Source organism: Tamandua tetradactyla, chromosome 10, assembly GCF_023851605.1.
Source record: "Tamandua tetradactyla isolate mTamTet1 chromosome 10, mTamTet1.pri, whole genome shotgun sequence".
NCBI lineage: Eukaryota > Metazoa > Chordata > Mammalia > Pilosa > Myrmecophagidae > Tamandua > Tamandua tetradactyla.
In genome coordinates this window covers 93,619,668-93,647,355 of record NC_135336.1, presented here as the reverse complement: position 1 = coordinate 93,647,355, position 27,688 = coordinate 93,619,668, and the positions used below count along the sequence as shown (strand labels likewise).

Sequence of the window (27,688 nt, the reverse complement as noted above, 5' to 3'; positions counted from 1 at the left end):
ACACAGAGAAAGCTCTCGATAAACATAAGCTGTTAGGGTTATTAAAAATTATAATAAGGTTGAGTTTAGGAAATCCTGATGCTTAAATAGATAATAAAACCTCATTCAGGTGGCTCAGCAGGCAAGAATGCTTGCCTGCCATGCCAGAGGCCCCGGTTTGATTCCCGGTGCCTGCCCATGTATATAAAAAAAAAAAAACCTCATTCAATGCAGCTTGGATGGTTAGTATTTTTTTCTTGTCTTACCCAAGACTGACCAGGCCCTCTGATCCAACCACCTCTGTTAACCTTATCACCAGCCACATCCCCGATGTGGTCTATACTGCTGACTGATCAAACACTTGTTCTCCAGACGGGCCAAGCCTCACGCCTGTTGGTATTTCTTCCTAGAACACTCTTTCTCCTTCAAGCAGACTTTCAACTATTCACATCCACCCTCTTTGCAAACAGCTCAAGCCAGAGAAATTTATATCATTAAACCTTGCAGACCACAGTCGTGGATTCCTTGTTGCAGATACAGGCCCATTAAAACCTCCCCCAAACTCCAGAGCAAGGAAAAGATCACCATGAGCAATTTACCAAATCAGGACCTCAAACAATGGGAGTGACATAATGGCTTGATATCAGACAAAGAGGGGCCCCTCAGACTGATCTGGCTGAAGGGAAGTCTCATGGAGTAGAAAGACATCTCAAAAACAAAGATTAAAATGACCTCAGGTCTCCAACTCTAAGGAGATACTGGGATGCTCTGGTCTCCCTATCCATTTTAAGGTTTACTTTCATTTACAGAATCAGTAACTGCAAAGAAAAAATCAAAACAAAGGAGAAAAACGTTCTTGCCTCTTGGATTCCTGCTTTTTCCCAGTAATGGATATAATACTGAAGAGCGACGATGGAGATGTCAACTTCAAAAGGAGAAGTGAACCTGACGATAAGTGAGCCTTCTCCTGGGGTCACCAAAATGTTTTCTGGAGGCCCGATGGTAACTGAAATAGAATTAAAACAAACATGTACATATATATGCGTGTGAGTGTGTATACACATATATATACACTGCCCACCAGGGGTCTGCTTTTGAGGTTCCACAAAGCATTCAAACCTACAGATTAAAGGTACCAGATTTCACGTAGAAGGAGTCCATCGAGCAGCACCAGGGACTGCCTTCTCTTCAGCAGAAGGAGGGTGTCCTTGCAGTAACTGGTATCTAGCGGTCCACAGCAAGTCTCTCTAACCCCCGGGAGACGGCTTGGGTGCACAGAGCTGGGATCCACGTCGGGTGGGTACACACCTCCCTGACTTACAAGCCAGGAGAGCCAGTATCTCTCAACCACACCACAGGAAGGCTTTCCAGGGTCTCCACAAGGGACATCCTCAGTTACAAGAATCACTGCCCAGTGTAGCTTGGATAATAGTGCTTCATTTTTCTTTTCTTACATCCAAGGCTGAACAGGCCCTTTGATCTGACCCACATTAGTCAACCTCATCATCTGCCACTAGCCCCCCACATGGCCCAAACAAATGGTCTCTGACCAGATATTTAAGATTCTCCCAGGGCAGGTGCAGTTTACTAATCAGGGGTCATTTCTACCATACTGTTACCTGGTGACTTGTCTGACGTGCCACGCTTATCAGGTTTCCAGAGAACAGAAACGGTTAACTTTTCATGCAGAGTGGGGAAAGATCCTGTAAGCCCTTATCTACTATATATATGAAATTTCAATATAAATGAGCAACAGTGAAATTTACGTACCCTAACATGCATTGGTCCCCATGTTTTTAGCTTAATGTAATACTATCTTTTTTTTTAACATGGGCAGGCACCGGGAATCGAACCCGGGTCCTCGGGATTGGCAGGCAAGCATTCTTACCTGCTGAGCCACCGTGGCCCACCCAGTAATACTATCTTTAAACATAATAACTGAGAAATACTATCGTGAGAAGTCTATCTGTTAAGACTTTTCTTGTCATTTGCAAGAGAGCCAAGGACTGTGACTCATTATGTGTTATCAGTGAAAGGTTATATAGCATTTATCGAGTAAGCATTTAAATTGTATAATTTATTGGAGGAACTCAGATCAAAGTACAGCTTGGTTCCTACAAGTTCTGAGAGACTTACGTTTGCACATTTACACAACTGTGCCACTGATCTGTTAGCAAGCATGTGTTGAAAATAGTGGGGAGGGATTTCTTTACACTTCCACCTTCTCTCCTGAGCTCTTCCAGATTGGCTGGGGCTTGCCATATGGTTTGGCCAAGCCTCTCTCTGTACAAAAGAAATGTGCCCCTACAGCTTGCAGCTGTGCCCTCTGGTTCATTGTTCTGGTGGAGGAGCTAAGTCCAGACAATCCCGTGGTGGCAGAGACAGGGCTGGGCCGGGCCCACTGCCTGCCAGAGCTATGTTAGCAGACTGATGGCTAGTGTCAAGAAGTTCTTTCTTTAAATTTGCTGACTGACACTGGCACACACATTGTTGAGCTTGTCTTTTAGCAGCTAAGCTGGCAGAGCTCAGGGGAAGCATGCTGACCTGCAGTGCCCAGCTACCTGCTGCAGGTCTCTCAATTCTGGGGACGGCATTCTCGAGACTCTTCCATGCCCATTTCCACAAGACGGTGGACCTGGGAGCATGGGCTCCAGGCATGACCAATCAACTGCTGAAAGACCTGTCCTTCTGAAGAGAGTCCTGGATCTGGACTCTGATCTCCACCTGATAAGCCTCTTCTTAGAGGAGGCCAATCTGTCATCTCTCAAATCCCCAAAGCAAGGCTCAATGGATAACTGTTCATAGCAGCTTCTGTGTACTGAGCGATGACTATCAACCAGGCAACAAGGACTTTACATGCATGTTCACACTCATCTGTGTAATAACCATATCAAGGTTATCCCCATTTCACAGATAAGGAAACTGAGGCCCAGAGGTGGCATTCCCTCTGGCCAGAATAACACAGCCAGCAAGTGGCCCATTTGGGATTTGAAACCATGTTTATCTGATGCCAAAGCCTGCCCCTTCAACCACCGTCTCATTCTCTATCCTCTGAGCACTTAGTAAACCATCTTAATGTCAGCTACTAATTCTAGCTCCACCAACGTTGGTGAAAGTGGCTGGTGGGATATGATATGAGAACATCTTGCCCTCCAGCTCTACATGAGGTGCCAGGGAATGACAAGTCCAGCCCATAACTGATCAAGAACACTGCTGCCCACCTCGGGCTCAGAGGACAGAGAGCAGCTGGCTGGGAGACCAACACCTGTCATATCTGGCCTCAATTCCATTATTTCCTTTCCCCTTGGTATTAGCTGTTAACTATCACTACTTCTTTTTTTTTTTTTTTAACATTTCTTCATTGTGAAATATAACATATATACAAAAAAGCAATCAATTTCAAAGTACATTGTAACAAGTAGTTACAGAACAGATTTCAAGGTTTGGTATGGGTTACAGTTCCACAATTTTAGGTTTTTCCTTCTAGCTGTTCCAAGACACTGGAGACTAAAAGAAATATCAATAGAATGATTCAGCTCTCATATTCATTTGTTAAATCCTATCTTCTCTGTTATAACTCCACCTTCTCCTTTGACCCTTCTCCCAATCTTTAGGGGTATTTGAGCTATGCCCATTCTAACTTTTTCATGTTAGAAAGGTGTGTGGATAATATGGGATGGGGAGATGGAACTGGTTGATGCTCCTGGAGAGGCTGGTCCCTCTGGGTTTCATGACTTATCTGGCCCAGGAACCCATCTGGAGGTTGTAAGTTTCTCAAAAGTAATTGTAGTGCATGAAACTTCTGTAGAATTCCAGATAGAGCCCCAGACATTCTTTAGGGTTCCCAGGAATAGTTTTGGTTGGGGGTTGGCAAACTCTGATAAGTAAGAATTTCTAACTGAAACTTGTGTAATGATTACTTTTTTATTAACCCTAACTGCACTAGTTCTGTAATCAAATAAAGATGACGTGTCCCCAGTAAATAACCAGCCAGCAGGAACTGCCCTTTCTTCTCTATTTATTTCCATCCTCACATCAGCTAGCACAAACCATACTTTTTTTTTTTAACCTTTGTAACAGACAAGTCTAAACACACAGAAAGTAGAGAAAAGACTGTAATGAATTGTAACCTACTCGTCATCCAATTTAAACAACCATCAGGTCAAGGCCAACTGTGACTTCTTTTGTGCTCCTCCCACCTCTGAGATTATTTTAAACAAATCTCCGACATCATATCATTCCATCTGTAAATACCTCAGTATATTTCTCAAAAAGATAAAACAACCTCCCCCCCCACCCCCTTTTAAAAAAATGTAAGTTTCATTCTCAGTGCTTGTATAAACCACAGAGACTTAGGAAACAACCGTTACGGCTGACCACGTGAAGACTGAATACGAAAAGGAACAAATGTATGAAACTGCATCTGAGGGTTCTTCCAATTTTAGGGAATATGTTTGTTCAGTAATTCAATAAATATTTGTGAAAGGCACTGTTCTTGAAAGAATGAAAGTCTTTCTTGAAAATAAAAGAAGTTGGGTCAGAACAGATAAGTCAATATATTAGTATCTCATCTAGCACAGGGTTTGGCAAACTTTCTCAGGGGTCAGTTAGTAAATTTAGGCTTTGAGGGCAGATGGCATGTCACAACTACCCAACAGCCACTGGCTATTTGTAAACAAGTGCATTTCAATAAAACTTTATTTACAAATAGGTGGTGGGCAGGATTTGGCCAGCAGGTGGGAATTTGCTGACCCCCAGCTCTAGCAAATCATACCCCTGTGCTGCTCATGGCAACAGGCAAGAGAAGGAAACCTAGAAACTATAGAGGAAGGTTTAGACCGGGTCTCTCACCATTCCGGTAGTGTTGAAACCAAGGCATGATCACCCAGGCAGACACGAGTTCTCCCAGCTCAGCTCGGATGCGTAAAGTGATATTGAAATGTGGTGGGAATCCCTTCGAAAGGCTGGCTGCCGTGAAGTCACACTCTGTGTCTGTGATCCTCGTACAATTCAGCCCTCTGAAGTCAATGTCGTACCATTCACTAGAAGTGCTGGAAAGGAAAAAAGGAGCTCACGAGAATTCTCTCCTCTATCACAGGCAACAGTTTCCCCAGAGTATACCATATAATTCACTATATAAAATGTACAAGTCAGTGTTTTTTTAGCATATTCACAGGGTTGTGCAACCATCACCATAATCAATCTCAGAACATCTTCATTATCCCATAAAGAAACCCCATGCCCATTAGCAGTCACCTGCCATGTTCCTCCAATTCCCCCAGTCCCTTGCAATTACTATATTTTCTGTCTCTATGGATTTGCCTACTCTAGACATTTTATGTAAATGGAATTATATAATAAGTGGCCTTGTATCAGGCTTCTTTCCCTTAAGCATGTTTTCAAGGTTCATATTCATGTTATAGTATGAATCAGAACTTCATTTCTTTTTTACTGACAAATAATGTCCCATATTTCCCATCATGTTTTATCTATTCTTCTGTCGATGGATACTTGGGTTGCTTCACTTTTTCACTATTATGAATAATGCTGCTATACATATTCACGTAGAAGCGCCTGTGTGAAGAACTGTGTGTTTTCCTTCCTCTTGGGTATATACCTAGCAGTGGAATTGCTGATATGGCAACTCAGTGTTTAACTTTTTGAGGAACTGACAAACCATTTTTGATAGGAGCTGCTCCACTTTACATTTCCACCAGCAATGCACAGAAATTCCAATTTCTCCAAACCCTTGTTAACATTGTTTTTGTTGTTCAGGTGCATAGTCCAGGAACGGAACCTGGGCCTCCCACATGGAAAGCAAGCATTCTACCATGACCCACCCGTGCACCGCCTTGGCAACACTTTTTTAATATTAATTTTTATTTATTTTTTGCATAAGCAGGCACTGGGAATCGAACCCGGGTCTCCGGCATGGCAGGCGAGAACTCTGCCTGCTGCACCACCACAGCCTGCCCCTTCTTGTCAACAGTTTTTATTGTCAGTTCTTAAAATATTTTGTTTAAAGGTTTTTTAAATTTATAAACCTTCTATACTCACCAAGCAAAAACTCCCCTTTCCCCTTTCCTCCATCCTCTGGTAACCTCCAATCTACTTTCTGTTTCTGTGAATTTGTTATTTCAGATATCATACACTATTTGTCCTTATGTGCCTTGCTTATTTCACTCAGCATGTTTTCAGGGTTTATATGTGTTGCAATATGTCTCAGAACTTCATTTCTTCTTATGGCTGAAAAATATTCCATTGTATATGTATCAAATATTGATTATCCATTCATCTCTGGATGGACGCGTGTTATTTCCAGCTTTTGGCAATTGTGAATGAGACTGCTATGAACATTAGTGTACAACTATCGGCCTGAGTCCTTGTTTTCAGTTTCTTTGGGTGTAAGACCAGAAGTGGGATTGCCAGGTCATATGGTAATTCTATACTTAACATTTTGCAGAATCACCAAACTGCTTTCCACAGCAGCAGTACCACTTTACATTCTCACAAAAACATGCATGAGAGCTCCAATTTCTCTGTTTGTTCTCCAACACTGGTTATTTTCTATTTTTAAATAATTTTTAAATAATAGCCATTCTGGTGGTATCTCGTTGTTTGGATTTGCATTTCACTAATGGTTAATGATGTTGTGCATCTTTTTCTGTTTATTGCCCATTTGTATATTTTCTTTGGAGAAGTGACTATTCAAATCCTTTGCCTATTTTAAAATTGGATTATTCATCTTTTTACAGTGGAATTTTAAGAGAGAGTTCTCTATATATTCCAGATGCTAAACCCTTATCAGATATATGATTTGCAAATAACCTCTCCCCTTCCGACCCACATAGATTTTAATACTTTAACTCTGTCTCTTTAGCTCCTGTCTTAGGAATGATACTGTGCTAAAAATACAAACCCCTCTCATGCTCACTCTAGTGCGGAGTTTGTTTCTGCCCCATTTGGTGTCCTGTTTAAAGTGGTTTGCCCTTGTCCATATGGGAACCTGTGAAGACACAGCCACACATCCCTGTAAGGCAGCAGTGCATCTCTGAGTCCCCACACCACATCTCCAGGCGGGAATTTAGCCTGCAGCTCTGACTTTTGTCCTTGTCTTCAGCGGCAGACTAGCCTGAAGCCCAGGAGGTGGCTGCTTGGAGCCTCAGTGGGCACAGTGGCCAGTGTCCTCTCTAGGCACAGGCTGTGCCCTGGACAGCAATTTCTGGCCTCAAGAGCAAGGCCAGGGGAGACAGAAGAGGAGAGGATGGAGACTCCTTGCTGCCCTCACTGCCGCTGGCTTTCTGCACACTACACATGCTTCCGAGGGTGCCTCTGACTCTGGCTGGAGACTTCTATTTATTAAAGTGACAAGTGACAAGATGAAGTCCACTTCAAGATGCGTGGTCAGGGCTTCCATAGAAGATGCCAGCATCCCTCTCACCATACCCCCTACCCAAGTCTTCGGTCACAGACTCCAGAGGCCTCTTTTCAAATGGGGGTAGGGGATGTGTTCCAGAAGGGGTAAGTGATATTTTTTCAAAGTATACAGATAAGCTTTAAAATACTCTAACTTCCTCCCGGCCAATCCTCTATTGTCACACTTGGGTGAAAGGCCCCTATATCTCAGAGGCTGATTCTCTGACTCACTAGCAAATCACCTACCCAGCCTTACCCTTCCCTCCCTTCTAACCCTGTGACTTTCTCAGAACAACTATGAAAAAAATCTGCTTCTCAGAAAAGCACTTTAAAGGGAAATAGGCCATGTAAATTTAAATGACAGCTGACATATGGCAACCAGCAGTTTGGGGGAAAGGAAGGGTAAGAAAGGAAGCTGTGTTCTGGAAAGCTGCCTCCCCATTTATTTGCAGAGGGTAAAAATAATCTGAAGTTAAATGTGATCCATGATCCTGGACAGGAACCAATAATGGAGGAGAAAAGGCCCCAAAAGACATTACTGGGACATATGAAAAAAACGAATATAGATTGTAAGCTTTATATCAATGTTAAATTGCTTGAACTTGGTAACTGCACTTAACGTGGTTACATAAGTGAATATCTTTATTTTCAGGAAACACACATGGGGATATTAAGTGTTCAAGATGCACAATGCATACACTCTTAAATGTTTAGAAAACAGTGAGTGAGCAAGCGAGCAAGGGAGCGAGAGAGAGAGATGAGAGACAGATAAAATGATACAGCAAGTGTTAAAAGCTGGTAGATCTGGGTATCTGGTGGGGGCGTATAATGGAGTTGGTCTGTATAGGTTTTGTATTATTTTTGCAACTGTCCTTTAAGTTTGGAATTATTTCAAAATACAAAGTTAAACAAATAATAATAATCTGATGTTGGCCCCATTGAATGAATGAACACACCCTCGAGAAAACAACAGGAAGGACAGGAATAGAAGGGAACTTCCTCAACATGATGAAGGGAATATATGAAAAATCCACAGCTAATATCATCCTCAATGGGGAAAGACTGAAAGCTTTCCTCCTAAGATCAGGAACAAGACAAGAATGTCCACTATCACCACTGTTATTCAACATTGTGTTGGAAGTTCTAGCTAGGGCATTAGACAAGAAAAATACAAAGCATCCAAATTGGAAAGGAAGAAGTAAAACTCTCACTGTTTGCAGACGATATGGTACTATGTGTAGGAAACCCTGAGAAATCCCCAGCAAAGCTCCTAGAGCTAATAAATGAGTACAGCAAAGTGTCAGGTTACAAGATCAACGCTCAAAAATCGGTAGTGTTTCTATACACTAGTAATGAGCAATCTGAGGAAATTAAGAAAAAAATCCATTTACAATTGCAACCAAAAGAATAAAATATTTAGGAATAAATTTAACTAAGGATACAAAAGACCTACAACAGAAAACTATAAGAAATGGCTGACAGAAATCACAAAAGACCTAAAGGGGATACCGTGTTCATGGACTGGAAGACTGAATAAAGTTAGGACGTCTATTCTACCTAAATTGACTTATAGATTCAATGCAATTCCAATTAAAATCCCAATAACCTACTTTGCAGAAATAGGAAAAGCAATAACCAAATTTGTTTGGACGGGCAGGGTGCCGTGAATAGCTAAAAGTATTTTGAGAAAGAAAAATTAAGTCAGAGGTCTCACACAATCTGACTTTAAGGTATATTATGAAGCTACAAGTGGTCAAATAAGGCATGGTACTGGTGTAAATGTAGGTATACTGACCAATGGAATCATAGAGTATGCAGATGTAGACCCTCACATCTATGGACAATTGATCTTTGATAGGCAGTCAAGCCAACTCACCTGGGACAAAGCATCCTCTTTAATAAATGGTGCTTAGAGAACTAATATCCATATGCAAAAAAATGGAAGAGAATCCATACCTCACACTTTATACAAAAATTAACTTAAAATGGTTCAAAGACCTAAACATTAAACCTAAGGCCATACAACTTTTAGAAGAAAATGTAGGGAAATATAAAACTCATAATAGGAGGCAGTTTCCTAGATCTTACACCCAAAGCATGAACATTAAAGAAAGAAATAGATAAATGGGAACTCCTCAATATTAAACACTTTTATGCATCAAAGAACTTTGTCAAGACATTAAAAAGGCAGCCCACACAATGGGAGACAATATTTGGAAAGCACATATCAGATATTGGAAACCACATATCAGATAAGGGTTTAGTATTCAGAATATATAAAGAGATTCTTCAACTCAACAACAAAAAGACAAATGACCCATTTTAAAAATGGGCAAAAGACATGAACAGACACTTCTCAGAGGAGGAAATACAAATGGCTAAAAGGTACATGAAAAGATGCTCACCTTCACTTGCTATAAGGGAAATGCAAATCAAAACCACAATGAGATATCATCTCACACCCACCAGACTATTTAAAGATGAACAGAGAGAAACAAGTGCTAGAGAAAATATGGAGAAGGAGATGTACCTATTCACTGTGGGTAGGGAAATGGGAGGTGCAGCGCCTTGGAGGGCAGTGTGGTGGTTCCACAGGAGGCTAGGGGTGGGTCTGCCACATGATCCTGAAACCCTGAGGCTCAGTATATACCCTGAGTGTGGGGACATGAATGGACATCCACACACTGGTATATCTGGCCACAATGTTCATGATCCACAATGAATGGAGATGGCCTAAGGGTATAATGAATGAGGAATGAAAGGGGGAATTATGGTGTATATATACAATGAACTACTGAGTGGCCACCAGAAGGAATGAAGTTGTGAGGCATGCAACCAGATGAATGAACCTTAAGAGCTGTATATTGAATGAAACGTCAGGAACAAAAAACAAATATTATTATGCCTCAATCATATGACCTAACTATAATATAAAAAGTCTCAAAATTCAATTATTTAACTAAAAATGTCCCAGGTATGTAAAAAGTATCTAAACACAAAACAAAAGCAAACACCCACTTCCATCATCCAATCTGCAATTAGAAAAAGAAAAAAAAAATCAGCCTCAGTATTGGTTTTTAGTGACCTGGCAACTTTTTCAAACATTCACTTCGACCTCTTTCTGTTCCTTTTTGTGTGTGTGTATAACTAAAACCACCTCCATCCTTGAAAGAAAAATCTACAAAAATGCATTCAAGAAGCAAAACAAAGAGAAACAAATTAGTTTGGGATCTGGAACTCTTAGTAAAAGACTTAAAAAAAATTCCATAAAGTCTTTTTTTTTTTGACATGGGCAGGCACCAGGAATCGAACCTGGGTCCTCTGGCATGGCAGGCATGCATTCTTGCCTGCTGAGCCACCGTGGCCCACCCTCCATAAAGTTTTTTCTAATACGGTATTTAGAAGCCCTGCCTCTCTTAACCCACAAGTGTACTTCCCCATTCAAGGCTAAAGAATGCTAGCTGATAAATCAGCTGGTACTTTCTCAGTGAAAGCTTCTTGTTTACCTCTAAGCTAAATGCTGATTGCAGGGGCAGTTTCATGGGTGGCACCTCTGGGAAGGACAACTGGTTTCAGGCCTTGCTGACTCTGTCTTGAATTCTTAATGCTTTTTAAACAACTGGCCCTGCATTTCCATTTCCCACTGGATTTCGCAAATCATGCAGCCAGTCCTAACCAATCGTTGCATTTATTATAGATTACCATGTTGGTAATTTACAATTACTTGAAAAATAGATAAATGTGATTCAGAGATAATCCCCAAGCTCCAATTGAACATTATTTTTATTAAGCAAATACTGTGGCAATGGACATTTAAAAATGAAAAAGAAGTCATCTGGCAATCTACTGCTCTAATGACTTAACTACCTGTAATTTTTATTGTTCCTTCTTAGTTTTTAACTATAAATACATCCCAGATTATACACAGTTGCAATCACTACCAGATGACACACAATTATGTTTACTACTGGGTAGCCTAATAGTTCAACCATCAGTTAATATGCCACAATTTGACATGCTGGATGGACATGAGTATACACTTCAAAGAATATCTTTATGAATATAGTTAGTTTTCTTTTTTTCAATTCAGTATTGGGCTACCAGCTTAGGCTGAAAGTAATAAGGACATTTCCCTGGTTCTGAAAATAGTACAGTAGAATATAGAATTGCTTTTTAATTGCTGATTACAGGATTAATTGCTAATTGCTAATTAATCCTGTAATCAGCACACATAAGGATATATTCATCAACCACATTCTTATAAGCCCTGGGCACTACTAGGTCTTAAAATTTTTGTTAATTTAGTGATTTAAAATGATTTAGCCAATACTTTTAATGGAATTTTCCACTAATCTCCTCGACAAGGTAAATAAGTAATAATAGAGGACTTAAGATTTTGCTTTTCTTCTTCCTATATATATTATATTGCAAATCAAATGATGGCAAACTATGAAAAAGCTTGAAAAGGTAGTGAGAGATAAAATGAAGAGTCAGAATAATAAACGAAATGGAAAATCAGTTTAGAAACGGAGAATGAATGGTAATTAAATGAATAGATTTCTTGTCAGGCCAAATGTGGCCTATGTTTTGGGTTGAATTGCGTTCCCTGGAAAGACACGGCTGAGTCCTCACCCTCAGTCCTGCCAAGGTGATTGATTCGGAAATAGATGTGACTAATTAAGAAGTCCTACTGGACACAGTGGGCCCTGATCCAATCTGACTGGTGTCATGCTAAGATAAAGGGATGTAGGAGACAAGGCCACGGGAAGACTGAAGACAAAGTGATGCATCTACCAGCCAAGGAACACCAAGGACGACTGATAAACCACCAGAAGCTTTTAGGAAGAGGCCAGGAAGGATCGTCCAATAGTTTCAGAGGGAGATTGTTCCTGCTGACATCTTGATTTTGAACTTCTAGCCTCTGATACAGCAAGACAATAAACTTCTGTTGTTCTATGCCACCCAGTAGTTAATCACCTTGCAGTAATTTGTTACTGAAGCTCTAGAAAACGAACACAGTCTGTCAGGTTAAATAAATCAGATTTTTAAACCTGAAGATGATATCCATTCATGGATACCTCTCACACTTTGAAGGAAATCCTTTTCTACAACCCTTCTCCTGAAACCAATGAAAGAATAAAATTCTACCAGACTAAGAAGCCATGATGTTAGGTAGCAGTTCTTTGACAGTCAACATTGTTTAAGCCATCAAATGAAAGGTGGTGGTGGTGGGGTGCGTGTATGCAATCTGTATCCTTGGAGGAGATTTTAAAAGTACAAGAGAAATGTCTACTTCCCACGGATTTTATTCTAATCCTGCTCAGAAGCAGTAACTGTGAGCTGGCCCTAAGTTTCTAGAATAACTCCCAGCCAAGACACTAACAGAAACATGGGCTTACTATTTATACTGCACGCTGTAGAGAACTGGCCTCGTTTCATTGCCCACGGTCACTGGATCCCAGCTCAGAACCTGCTCCGCATTGTACAAGTGAATCTTCGGGTTCTCAGGAGCAGGCAGCTGGGAAAAAGAGTCTTTGAGAGGAACGGAGGGAGAATAAGAGAAGAAGGAAGGGGGAGAGAGGAAGAGAAAGCAGGGAGGAAAAAGAAAATCCATTACAAAAGAATATTTATATACACAATACCAAAGTCATCCGCACAAATTCATTTTGGTCAGAGTACAGAAGCAGTACGACCAGGCTCCCTGCATGGAGCCCACTGCCCCCACCTCTGACTACAGAGATGATGCGACTGGCACAGTCATAGAAAGCAGAGGTGCTTCAGGCAGCCTTCCACTCACAGGTGCCAGTTTCTCATGAACAGTTCCTGGGCCCCTGAGCTCAGTGTTCCCACAGAGCTCTCAAAGATCTTGGGTCGAGCAGACTTCAGACCAAAGAACATGCGAGGCAGAGAGTTAGTCATGAATTTTATTGGGACTTACCAACAGGAGAAGATCCTTCCCAATGGTGGGCGGGCAGATAGGAAATGGAAGTTAGAGCTCCGCAGAGGGGGCAGGGGAATGCAAAGGCTTATAAGGCTTTAGGACAAGGGTGTGAGAACAGAGTTTCAGCAGGGTCTTGTGATATGGGGGTTTGGAGCTTTGCTATCAACATTAATCAGGGGAGGGAGTTTTAATACTTTATTTACGATACCATCTGTACATTCTCCCCACCTTCCTCTCTGAGGAGATGTGATGACCTTTAATTTCTGTCCCAGTCACTGTAAGCAGCTACATGCAGCAAATATGGAAGGGGGACCCAGAGCCCTGGATCCACCCCTGGTTGGCTGGGAATCCCACTTGTATATCAGACAAAATGTGTGTATAACTCTGGGAAAGTTACTTAACCTTTTGGCACCTCATTTTCTTCTCCAGGAATTAAGTAATAGTACATCCCATAGGGCTTTGGTGGAGAAGAAATTGCTGAGCATGTAATATGCAATTGCTCCCAAACTTATTACTGAGGAAGAGTTTGGTAAACCTTGACAAAACACACATGCACATACACACACACCAAATCACATGTGCAAAGCCTCAAAGAGAGGGTAAGATCTGTCTTTGGGCTTCAACAGAGTTGCAGGGTTTCTCAAGGAGCCTGGTATGGCAATCACTGAGGTGTGTGTGAAATTGTAGACTCCCCGTCCTCAACCAGGAAGTATGCATTTCAATAACCTCCCCAGCTGATTTCATGCACTTTAAAGTTTGAGAACTACAAACCATGAAATAACATATTCCCTGAAGAATAAGCATCAAAATCAGAATCCCCCTCTACTGGGTGACAAAAGGAACACCCTGAAGCCACCTGAGCAGATAGATCCTTAATAGGACTGGGACATGGGCTGAGAGCCTGGGAACCTTTTCTCTAGTATAAGAATGCTCTAACAATGACACTTTCTCTGAGACTGAAAGATTAATGAGAAACACCCAGAAGATTAGAAAGAAAAATTTGAAAGACAAGTTGTTCCAGAATTCAAAGCAGAAATGCAAACCAACATGTTCAGTAAATGCACCCAACCTTGAAGAATGGGGTCCAGTGGGCCAGCAGCCTGGACATCTGGCTCTTCTGGATGGAGCTCGTGGCCACTCACTTACTTCTGGAGTGCCCACGCCTCCATTCTTCGAGCTCTGGCTGACTTTCATTCTGGAGCTTTATTCAGCTGGGTAACTGAAACTCTTCCAGACTCACTGAGAGCCTGATGAGTCTCAGTGAACAGGCTCACTGAGAGCCTGAGCCAAAGGTGGACAGACGGGTGCAGCAGCACAGGCAACGGGCTGCTCTCCTTCAGCAGGTCCCTCCCATGCATGGTGGTTGCTACACCTGGCTAATTCCCAAACTGAGCCGGGAACTGAGGGCACACCTCCAGGAAGGGCAGGGCACTGATCAGAAGGTGTGAGTGCCTGGTGAGGGCTGCACACTATCAAAGAATCTCAGAGATCTCCTCTTACTGCCTGTATTGGTTTCCTATGACTGCCATAACTAATTACCACAACCTGAGTGGCTTAAAACAACACATTTATTATCTTACAGTTCTGAAGGTTAGAAATCTGAATTGAGTTTCATGGGGCTAAATCCAAGGGGGGTGGCATGGTCGTGTTCCTTGTGGAGGCTCTGGGGGAGGGGCATCCATCTCCTTGCCTTTTCCAATTTCTAGAGGCCACCTATTTTCCTTTGTTCGTGGCTTCTTCCTCTGGCAACACTGGGCCAAGTCCTTCTCACGCTGCCGTCCCTCTGGCTGGTCTTTCTCCCTCCCTCTTTGTGATGGCTTGAAACTCTATATACCCCAGGAAAGATAATGTTCTTTTCATCCATTCCTGTGGGTATAAACTTATTGTGGGTGGGAATTTTTCATAAAATTGTCCATGGAGATGTGACCCATCCAATTCAAGATGGGTCTTAATCCATTTATTGCAGCCCTACATGAAGAGAATAAAAGGCAGAAAACAGAGCTCAGAGCTGACAGAGAAAGCAGAGAGATGAAACCAATTGTCAGACATTTGGAGATGCAGAAGGAAAATGCCCAAGGAGATGACAGAGCTGTCTGAAAGCAGAAGCTGTGAGAGAAGGGCCAGAAGATGTCACCATGTGCCTTCCCACGTGACAGAGAAATCCCAGACAAGATTGGCCTTTCTTGAATGAAGTTATCCTCTTGTTGATGCCTTAATTTGGATATTTTCATGACCTTAGAATGTAAATTTATAAACTAATAAATTCCCCTTATAAAAGCCAATCCATTTCTGGTATATTGCACTCCAGCAGTATTAGCAAACTGTAACAGATTTTAGTACCAAGAGCGGGGTACTACAATTTGCAAATACCAAAAATGCTGGAATGGTTTTATAAATGTGTAAGGGAAAGAGTCTGGAAAAATTGTGGGAAGCATAAAAGGAAAGGCCTAGAATGCTTTGAAGAAACTGTTGTTAGAAATATGGACTCTAATGATACTTCTGATGAGGCCCTGAAATGAGGAATGTGTTGTGGCAAACTGGAGGAAAGGTGACCCTTGTTATAAAGTGGCAGAAAATTTGACAAAATGGAGTCCTTGGGTTGGACGGAAGGTAGAATTTGAAAGTGACAATCTGGGATACTTAGCTGAAAAGATTTTCAAACTAAATTTGGAAATGTAGCCTGGCTTCTCCTTGCAGCTTTAGTAAAATGCGACAGGAAAGGGATAAACTAAGAACTGAACTCTAGGTACAAAGAGAGCAGAAACTGATAGTTTGGAAAATTCTGCGCTTCCAGAAAGTGAGACCTCAGAAAACACTGCCCTACATGAGGATTTAATGAAACATAGACCCAATCGGCCATTTCAGCATAAGTCAGGCTTGGAGATGGAATATCCAGAAAGGATTTATGAAAAGTCCCATTGTTTGATGTTTTTGACTCCTGTATGCTACATGCCAAGTCAACAATTTTTTGTGTGTGAGATCTGTATAAACAGATACTGTCAGTCTGGACTAAAAGGAACAGAAAACGGACGGATTGAAGGAAAAATTACTTCAGAGGCAGAACCATGGATACTAAGGTCTGGACCCACTCATGCACGTACAAATGGTGAGTTGGCCCTAGAGGCAGAGGATGGGCCTTTCATCTCAATGTTCAGGAACAGTTTGGCCACCCTGGGTCTCAGAGAGGATGGAGCACATTCTCCAGGGGTTGGGGAGAACCTGGCCACCACTCCACTGTTCTGAAGGGGTTGAGCGTGTGCCCCAGAGATGGTAGAGAGTCCACATGCCACCCAGATGCTTAAGAGGGTGAGACTAAGAACAAGGTGCTCCCCAATACTCCCAAATGTTGCAATCCTTAACCCACTATTTGGAGAGAGAAGGGCCACAGCGTAAGCCCTTGAAGACGGTGGGACTGCTACACTCTCAAGCCCCAAGGATAATACATTATTCTATAAACAACTCTCAGACTTTAAAATCTAATGAAGTTTGCCCTGTGGAAACTTTGACCCCTGTGTTCCTTCCAATTTCTCCCTATGGCGATGGGAATGTTTATTTTATGACTGCCCTCCTTTATATATTGGAAGCAGATAACTTCTTCTGCATTTCACACATTCACTGCCAAAGAGTTTTGCCTTAGGACAGATCATGCCTGTGGCTGATTCTGCTAAGACATGACACTGCTTTTGATTTTGTATTGTATCTGTATAGCTATTGAAATGATTTAAGCAAGCAATGAGAAGAGGTGGTAGCCAGGTAGTGCTTTCCCTGTGCCAGGTACCATTCTCAGTACTTCCCATAAAATTAATTTATTAATTGCTCCTAACATGTCCTGTTCTCATCCCCATTTTACATTTTTATATTGTGATGTAATTAATATATTTTATATATGGAAAGAACATGTCTTTTTGGGGTTCAGAGGGTAAAATGTGTTTGTTTGAATCTGTTATGTACTCCCAGAAAAATCTGTTATTTTAATCCAATCTTGTGGGGGCAGACCCATTGTTGGATGGGACCTTTTGATTAGTTTTTCCCCATGGAGAAGTGACCCACCCAACTGGGGATGGGCCCTTTGGATTAAATTTGTTTACATGGAGATGTGACCCATGTAAGGTGGGTCTTAAGCCTTTTACTGGAGCCCTATATGTAGAAAATAAAAGGCAGAAAACATACAGTTCAGAGCCAACACAGAAAACAGTGTGATGGAATCAAGTGCTGGACAATTTGGAGATGCAGATGGGGGAGCACCCAGGTGATGCCACAAGCTGAGAAAGCCATTTGAAACCAGAAGCTGGGAGAGAAGGGCCAGCAGACATCTTCTTCCCATGTGACAGAGAAACCCTAGATGTAATTAGCCTTTCTTGAGTGAAGATATCCTCTTGTTGATGCTTTAATTCAGACATTTTCATGGCCTTAGAACTGTAAATTTGTAACCTGATAAATCCCCCTTATAAAAGCCAGTCCATTTCTGGTAAGTTGCATTCTGGCACCATTAGCGATCCAAAACAATGGTCAACCTCCTGCTGCCCTCTGCTTAACTTTTCATCACAGTACGTCTCATCCTGATACCTCTGTTTATGGCATAGTGGTTAAAAGCATGGGTCCAAAGCCTTGCTTAGCTACTTGCTTGCTATGAGACCATGGGCAAACAGTTTAGCCTCTTTATGCCTCACGTTTCTCATATGTAAAATGGGAATGAGAACAGGATATGCTAGGAGCATGTTAGGAGCAATTAATAGATTAATTTTATGGGAAGTACTGAGAATGGTACCTGGCACAGGGAAAGCACTACCTGGTTGCCACCTCTTCTCATTGCTAGCTTATTGACATTTTACCCCAGACAAAACTAGGGTAATGGAATGCAGCATGTGGCTGGTTTTGTAGCTGTTGTGTCCCCAGTGCCTAGAACACTAGGTACTCAGATGTGGTGAATGAATGGTGTGTAATATAGAAGTCTGCTCTAATTCAAAGATTATGTAGCCAATTTGTGTGCCCTTGGGGTTGCTTTCATTCATGCAAACCCATGCAAAGCTCAAGTCTTCTTTCTCTTTCCTTGTTTTGTGCTGAAGTACTCCCTTTTGTTGGTCTCAGTGGCTGGGGAAGAGAGTGGGCAGACAACTCTGGGCCATGGATATATCCCCAAAGAGTCAATATACCTAGGATGGTAGCACCTGCCATCAACATGTGGGCAGAGGTAGGATGGAAAGAGAAAGGGATTAAGAGACAAAGGGCTGCAGTTGGGAGTCTTGCTCCTGCCACCTATAGCCATGGATTCTGCCAAGGCCCCACCTGAGCTCAGTTTCCTTGTGAGTAATAAATGACACCACCTCTCCCAAAGTTGTGGTCAACAGCAAATGCAAGACAACAATGAAAGTCATGGAAAAACAGAAATTGCTGTGTAAATGTGAATTTTAAGACATGCCTGTTTCAGGGTGTCTGACTCCTCAATGAATGACTGCCTCTGGGTGGTGAGCAGCAACTAGTTACCCAGACCCTGCCTTCAGGACCATCCACAGGGGACCCAGCCTGGCGCCGAGCAATGTATTCAATGGTCTGTCACCTTCATCAGCAGAATGCTGCCCCCCAAACCCAACCCCCACCCCAAGATGTCCATGTCCTCATCCCTGGAACCTGTGAATATGTGACCTTATATGGCAAAGAGGAATTGTTGCTAAGGAGCTAATCTTAAAATAGGAATATTTTCCTGGATTATCTGGGCAGGCCCAATATAATCACGAGCATCCTTAAAAGTGGGAGCAGTAGGCAGAAGAATCAGTGTCAGAAGGACGTTATGCCAGGACTTGACCCACTGTTGCTGGCTTGGAAAGGAGCCATGAGCAAGGACTGCAGGTAGCCTCTAAAAGCTGGAAAAGATATGGAAACAATTCTCATCTAGAGCCTCCAGAAGGACTGCAGCCCTGCCAACACCTTGACTTTAGCTCAATGAGACCCACATCAGACTTCTGACTTCCAGAACAATAAGGTAATAAATCTACACTGTTTTAAGCCACTAAATTTGTGGCAATCTGTTATAGCAACAGTGGGAAACTACTATAGTCACCAAAGTTGGTACTTAGGGATTCAATAACCCCTAAGCTCCTACCAGATAAAAGTTCACAGTTCTTAGTAGTGTGTGCAAGCCCCGCTCTACTTCCTTCTCCTTGGTCTCTGAGGCAGTGCTTCATAAACTACTAATGGTAGTACGTGATAAGCTAGTTGTAATTGCATGAAGTGTATCCTCAACACCTCACAACCACAGCTCCTCTGTACTGCCTTCCTGTCCTAACCCAACACCTCTGATCCACCTCAGATCCAGGTGTTTGACACTTTATACATGTTCAAGAGTAATCTGGTTAATGCACACTGCACACACATTAAATAAAATACAATTAACATTAAAATTAGTTGTTATTAGCGATTATTTGATCTCTGACAATGGAAGACCTTTCAGGAACTTTCCATGTGTTGGGGGCATTATGACAAATATTAATTATGATGAACACCAAATATACCATCAATTATCCTCCTGGGGAGTAGTAAAAAACATTTTCTATATCCTCGGCCATAACCAGAAATTGCTCTCTTTGGTAAACACCAGACATCAGCTTTTACTTAAATAATTTGTCTCTTGCTTTTTTTTTATTAAAGGATGGCTTTGTTTTTGAGGGAGTAAAATAAGGATATTACCTTCTTTGAAATAATGGGTGTGACAACTAAGAGAGATAATATGTATAAAGTGCTTACCACCTTGTCTGATCTAGAACAGCCACCTAATAAATGGTAGTAGCTACTTGACAGCTTTCATTGTTGTGGTTATGGACAAACAGGACTTTACCTAATATAAATTCATTTGTAATGGATTTTATGTTGTTTGTGAATTACTGTCTTTCTCAGTGGGTTGTAAGCACATTAAAATCTTTAGATGTTCAAGTCAGCCTATAATGTCAATAAAATTCCATGACACAAATTCATATCTTACCCAATGGAAAATTAAACAGCAGCTATGACAATTACAAAAAGAAACCTTAATTCAACAACCAGATAATTAATTTACTACAGAATCAGTTCACTTACTGCATGTTAGTGCTTTTGACTATCTTTTTTTTTAAACTTTTTTTTTATTGTATAATATAACATATTTACCAAGCAAAGAAAGAAAAAAGTAACAGTTTTCAAAGCACTCTTCAACAAGTAGTTACAGGACGGATTCCCAGAGTTTGTCATGGGCTACCATATCATCCTCTCACATTTCTAGCTCCTCCAGAATATAGGACGCTAGAAGGAATATTTTTTTATCATCACAATTGACTTTTTTTTTTTTTTGCGAAAAATAACATATATACATAAAAGCAACAAATTTCAAAGCACAGCACAACAGTTAATTATAGAACAGATTTCAGAGTTTGGTATGGGTTACAATTCCACAATTTTAAGTTTTTACTTCTAGCTGCTGTAAGATACTAGAACTAAAAGAAATATCAATTTAATGAGTCAGTAATTATATTCGTTTATTAAACCCTACCTTCTCTGTATAACTCCACCAACACCTTTGATGTTTCTATCCCACTCTCTAGGGGTATTTGGACTATGGCCACTCTTAACTTTTTCATGTTGGAAGGGGCTGTCACTAATATGGGGCAGGGAGATGGAACTAGCTGATGTTCTGGAAAGGCTGGGCTCTCTTCAGGACTTACCTGGTCCAGGGACCCATCTGGAGGTTGTAGGTTTCTGGAAAGTTACCCTAGGGCATGGAACCCTTGTAGAATCTTACATATTGCCCTAGGTGTTCTTTAGGATTGGCTGGAATGGTTTTGGTTGGGGTTTGGCAGGTTATGATAGGTAGCTATGTCTAACTGAAGCTTGAGAGAGCGTGACCTCCAGAGTAGCCTCTCGACTCTATTTGAACTCTCTCAGCCACTGATACTTTATTTGATTCTCTTTTCTAGCTAAAGCAATAGCTACCGCTTAACAAAGCATTACAACAAATTGGGCACGTCTGATGCTTGACCTACATTTTCTCAGTTAGTCCTTACAACAACTCTCAGGGGCAAGTGTTGTAAGTTTCTTTTAAAATTTATTTCCAATAGTCTTATTTTTTCCCTGACCATAAAAGCAATTTCATGATTACTGAAGGATACTTGTAAATTATGAAAAAGTGCAGAAAATTTCCATCATACATTGACCATTCACTTTGAGTAAAAAAGAGAATTTCTTTTAAAAATCCTAGTTAGTTTTAACTGTTTATTGTGAAATTTTTCACCTCACCGTAAAAATAGAGGTTAGTATAAAGCAATACTATTCAAATACTCTATGACAGACGACCAGTTTATTTCTAATGCAGCATACAGACCAAAAGTTTTGTAAAATACAATAAATTTAACCACTAGAAAAATGATAATGCACTTAGATGTTGCCACAATGTCAAATTACAAAGTTTCTAAATATTTCTCTCAATTTCTGAACTTACTGTAGTGAACTAACCAGTTCATGAAGCACCACTGGTGGGGACTATATTTTGAGTGCACGAGTATATTTTACACTGATCACCCAGCTTGGAAAGTTACCAACATTTTGCCAATCTGCAAGTCTCATCTGAAAGAGGCCCAGAGAGAGGGCAGACACGGGTTGCTAAAGATCTGAAGCTGAGGAGGGGATTCACACTCATTTCTCTTACTCTATTGGAGGAACAGTTAACCAAACAACCAGGAGCAAATGATCCCCATTTACCAGGCTCCCACATCTAAGAGCTTTTCATGCTAATTCCGGGGAATTTAAGGGCCTTCGCAAGGGATGCACTTAACAGAAACAACCCCGCCCCCACCTTCTGACTTCAAATAGGAGGAAGTTCTGAATTCTTGAGACTACTGTTGTCCAACTCACATCAGTTTCTCCATGGGAAAGGACAAAGCAAAACACAAATACATACACATACTCGGAGAATGTTCTTTCACCTAGAGCTTTGTCATGAGGTTTTTCTTTTTGTGTTGGCTCATAAGTATGGTCAGGTACTGTGAAAGGTGAGAAAGGCCAAGCCCAGCCACCGGACTGTCCGGGAGGGGGGGCAGAGCCCGGTTTGGAAGCCTGGTTCAGCTCGGACGCACCGCGCCCCACCATCACCTCTCCTCATTAACCTCTTCCTAGAAAACTATCCAGATTTCACACCCCGTACCATGCGGCTGACCCTCCACGGTACCACGCAGACCAAGTGCAAGGAAGGAAGAACTGGGTCCAGCTTTTAACTTAGGGCACCGGAGGGGACGTGCCAGGCAGGGGGCTAAGTTCAGCCAGGCGGGATGAGGGATCTGTGACCCCTTCCCAAGCCCTGGATTCCTTCTGACTTAGATTCACTGTGAGAAATTCGGAGGCTCAGGGTGCAGGGGGCGAGGGGAGGATCGGGGCGAGCCCCACTTTCAGTAGGGGCCGCGCGGATGGGAAGGACGTGTCAGGACCGAGACCTCGGGAGGCTCCTCCCTGTCGCCCAGCCCCGGCCCCAGACTGCCGGGAATCCCCCGCCGTCCCTCCCCCACCGCTGCGGCCTCGGCAGCCTCCCCTGGGCCCGGCTTACCTAGCGGGGGCGCCCCGCCACCGCGGCCGCCGAGCAGCAGTGGCAGCAGGAGAGGGAGCACGGGCAGAGGCGGCGGCCGCGGCCGCATGGCCCCGGGGCGCGCGGCGCGGCGGGCTCGGGGGCGGCTCAGGGCGCGGCCCGGGCCCGGCGCTGGGTGTCCCGAGCGGCTCGCGCCGCCGCCAGAGTGCCCATGGCGTGCGGAGGGTCCACTTCTTCGCGAGCGGCGGCGGCACGTCCCGCTCCTCCGCCAGCGCCCAGTCCTGCCCCGCCCGGCGCCCGCCCCCGCCCCGCCCCGGCCGGCGACGCCGCCGAGCCCCGGAGCTCCCACCCCCCGCGCGGGACTTTTCCCGGGGCTCCTCTGCGGTAGGGACGCGCCCTCCTCGGGTGGGAGTCCCGCGGGCAGCCCAGGGCGGCCCAGGGCCCGGTCTCTGCGGCCCACCGAGGCCTGCCTACCCGGCCTGGCCCAGCGGAGGGGCGGAGAGGGAGGCTGGGGCCCACCCGGGCTGGACACCCCCCGGGCGCCTGGCGATCCTTCTGGCAAGACCCCGCAAACCCTAGGCCGGGCTGAGCCTCTCGCCTTGACCGAGCCCCCTTCCCGGCCCCGTCGTCTCTCACTGGCCCCTGTGATGGCTCACTTGGCGGATTCCTCCCCTTAGTTGAAACTTTTGTCTTCTTAATAGTCCTAACGCCCTTATTACGCTCTTTACTTTTCTGAAAACAGGTAGCTAATGGTATGAGGGTTGAAAAGGGCCCCTGTGAAGGAAGGCATGGGGCAGAGAAGGTGATGGGGCCGGAGCCGCGAGAAGGGAAAGGGGGAAACTTCCCACATTACACAATGGTCTGTGGTCTGGGCCCTGATAGAGGAAGCAACATACAGTAACGAGGTCTGCTCTCCCAGCCGGCTCAGTTTCTAGTTTGATGCCTTGTTTTCTGCTTTCTTCTTCCAAGACATGCCATCAACCCGGTCAGCACAGAAGGAAGGGGGCAGAGGAGGAAATGGGTGGAAGACCAGAAATTAAAGAGTGTCATGCCGGCTCAGAAAGGGACCTGCTGGCCTCGGTTGGCCAGACTGTCAGGAGACTGGGCTTCACTTTTGGACTTCCATTTTCTTTATTTTGCTTTTGCAGAAATCTTTAGAAATTGGCCACCTTATAAAGTGATGAAATATCTAGCCGAGTTTTGAAGTTGGCTTTGAATAAATCACAGACACACGGTGATATGTTAAGTGAAAAAAGCAGGGTAGAAGTGTGCCATAATATTAATATGAAATATGTCTGGATTGCAAGATTATGAATGGTAAAAAGTTTGTTTTGAAGTATTTTTTCTTTTTTTCCCCAATAGGCGTATTTTATTTTTATAATTAGGAAAGCAAAACACATTGACGAAAAGGACAGCTGTGCATCCCTAGGCCAGGGAGGGTTTGTGGTATCCCGTGCAGTAGTTTCCAGGAGCGTCAACACCGAACCCTGTGGTCTTGGCCAAGGTGGGAATCTCAGCAAGACGTATTCAAGGGGCTGGTAAAACCTGGGAGTATCTGTTTCTACCGAGCTGGAGAACATCCTTTCAGTACTCTTCTCTGCTGAAACTTGGAGGATTTGTGGCTTCCTTACAGAAATCCTTGACAGTACTAAAAGGATGGGCTACCACCTCAAATGCGTGATATCCCAGACACAAGGAACCATCTTCCAACTCGGCAGCTGCTCGCAGTGCTCAGTGGTCTGCATTTCCATGTCCCTGTTCCTCGTGGCTGAAGGACTTCCAATCACCAGTGACTAACTCTTCCACGGAGACCCACATCACTTGGGGAACTCGGTGCTGCTGATCTTCCTTGTTAAAGGTGTCTAGCATCCACTGCTGTTTCTGTTTCCATTTATGCCACTGCATGTCATCATACAATACCTCGGTTATTGCATAGGACCTCTTACGTGGGCTCCTATAATGTCTGCTCTTAGGATGGTGGTTATTTTGAAACTACTTGTGCTGGTTTGAATCTGTGGTGTATCCCAGAAAAGCCATGTCTTTTCATTCTCATTCAGTATTGCTGGCTGGGAGCTTTTTGATTGTTCTCATGGAGATGTGACCCACCCAATTGTGGGTAGTAACTTTTTATTAGATGGCTTCCATGGAGTTGTGACTCAACCCATTCCAGGTGGATCTTGATTAGTTTATTAGAATCCCTTAAAAGAGGAAACATTTGGGGGGGAGTCCCTTTTACAGCCACGAGAACCACAAAGCCCGCACAGCCAGAGACCTTTGGAGATGAAGAAGGAAAGTGCTCCTGGGAAAGATTCATGAAACAAGAAGCTGGGAGAGAAAGCTAGCAGATGCTGCCATGTTCGCCATGTGTCTTTCCAGTTGAGAGAGAAACTCTCAACGTCATCGGCCTTCTTGAACCAAGCTATCTTTCCCTGGATGCCTTAGATAGGAATTTCTATAGCCTTGCTTTAGTTGGGACATTTTCATGGTCTTAGAACTGTGGGCTTGCAATTTAATAAATTCCCCCTTTTAAAAGCTGTTCTGTTTCTGGTATATCGCATTCTGGCAGCTAACAAACTAGAACACTACTTAAAGCTTTTCCATCAGGTCCCCTCACATGCGCAGGCCTCTTTCAAGGCCATTTGAGGGGTTCTTGGCACTTTGTCCATATAGGCATATGCTTGTGTGTGTGTGTGTGTGCGCTGTATGGTGGGCTCACATTTTATTATTTTTCCATGTGGATATCCCGTTATTGCAACACCATTTGTTGAATTTTTGTTTGTTTGGGGTTTTTTTGTTTGTTTGGGGAGTGCATGGACTGGGAATCAACCCAGATCCCCGCATGGCAGGCAAGAATTCTACCACTGAACTATCCTTACACCGCAGACATATGCTTTTGTACAATATGTATAGTAAGAGATTTTTAACCACAATTGGATAGGATATCTGTCTCCTTCCTAGTTGACTTACCCCCAACATATTTCCTAAGTAATGTGGTGTTGGGTGGCTGCAGGTATTTTTGGAAAACGTGTTGACATTTTACAGCCTGTGTGTGTGCTTCTGTGTAGAAAGCTTGGTAGGTGCTTTCCCAAATCTACGTTAGCAATAACAAATTGAGAAGTTAAAAGAGATTTTTCTATAACTGTCAATAATAAAAAACAAATTTTGGTACATTATGCTAGAGCAAAGGCTGAATTAACATTCTATTCTTCCTATAGAGAATATTGCAAAAGGTTGCCATGTGTAGAGGCAACGATTATAAAGTCAAAAAATGTTGGTACAAAGGTAGTATGGAGGTGTGCCCAGCAGTTAATTAATACAAATATGAGGTTATTTCCCTTGCTAGTCCTCTCTAACTCCAATGCAAAGCCCTTTGCATTTCACATTAAACTTTACATCCTGCTAATTTGCTTCCCCCACCCCAATAATCAAGCTTTGCTCTGCCTGCCTGATGGTACTTTACATGAATCCCCAAGGAAACCCTGCCATTCCGTTAGTGAGTCTTTGAAGATGTTTAGCGGAGGTCACTGGTGTCCTTACTTCTCTTCCTTTGTTGACATTTTTTCCCCCTCTCAATGCTCACCTCTCCCTTCCCTAATTACTGTCCCTTCCCCCCAGTCTAAATTCTGTCTTGAGCTTCCACTTCCCAAGAACTTTGTCAACTCTGGGTAATTACCATCTTCTCTGTTCAACATCTTCTCCATCTTATCATTGACCCCCACTAAAATCGGGAGCCTCTAAAGTCAGGGCCGTTTGTATCCTGTATATGTGGTTGTGAGCTCATCCTTCCTAGATTCAAATGGAGAAACAACAGCTCTGAACCCAAAGTTGGCCCTTGATCATTTTGCTAAGAGGGGCCTAGACTTGTTCCTGGTGTCCTCTGTTCCAAGAAACTCCCAGGAACGAGGCCAGAGGGATTGGCACATAAAGGCAAAGGGACACACTCACCTGAGGTCTCCAGGGACTGAGCCCTCGCGGCATCTCCCTAAATACGTTCTACATTTCTTTCCCCTTAAAGTGGGATGAATAATAGCCTGAAATTTGGTGGCAGAGAGCTGATAGCAGGGAGAGGAGGAAATTTTATGGGTTCTTTTAACCCCTTTAAAAAGAGAAGCAATTTCTCCCTTTTAGGAAGATGCAAAAGCTTTAACAGTCCTGACCTTGGGGAATCTGAAAAAGCCCAACAATCCAGAAACAGAGTCCAGGAGTTTTGAGCAGCTGCCAGAGAGCAAGGGGCAGGGCTGAGAGTTCTGCATGGATTCTCTGAGCAGGGTTTTGTAAAGTATCTGGTTTTATACTTCAGAGAAACTCTCATGGATTAAGATTAAGATCATACCATCATTCTCCTTTGTATTTAAGCTTGCTCTCTGGGGTCCTGCAGACTTCTAGGAAAAACCTGGCAGGTTGGACATGAGTAGTTTATTAATGATGGAGAGTCTGGGTGGTAGCCCTTGTAAGTCAGCGAAGCAGTGCTGGAAGATGTCAGACTGAACATATGATAAGGTGCTATGAGTATCCTCAACAAACCGGGGTTATTCCCATACCTCCCTAAAAGAGTAGCTGTCATTTACTGAGACCCTACCCTATGCCATCCCGCTCCCTCTACCCTGTTAGATAGGGGTAGCAGCCACTGGTCTTGTTTCTGGTCACCCAGCACCTTCTTTTCCTTTTTAAATGCAATTTTATTGAGATATATTCACACACCATACAGTGCATTCCGAGTATACAATCGGTGGCTCAGAGTATTATCACACAGGAGTGCATTCATCACCACAGCCAATTTTAGAACATTTTCGTTACTCGAGCCAAGCAAA

At 43.1% G+C, this 27,688-nt stretch overlaps 1 protein-coding gene across 1 annotated transcript in view; it reads right to left on the bottom strand.

Moving 5' to 3' along the window:
- IFNGR2 (interferon gamma receptor 2) overlaps positions 1–22,986 on the bottom strand; it is a 30,760-nt gene extending 7,774 nt beyond the window's left edge. The window contains exons 1-4 of the mRNA XM_077117502.1: positions 22,899–22,986; positions 12,795–12,927; positions 4,831–5,030; positions 840–985 (exon numbers count right to left, since the gene is read on the bottom strand). Coding sequence (XP_076973617.1) covers positions 840–985; positions 4,831–5,030; positions 12,795–12,927; positions 22,899–22,986 — 567 coding nt within the window. The remainder of the gene's footprint in view (positions 1–839; positions 986–4,830; positions 5,031–12,794; positions 12,928–22,898) is intronic.
- Between the last annotated feature and the right edge of the window lie 4,702 nt (positions 22,987–27,688).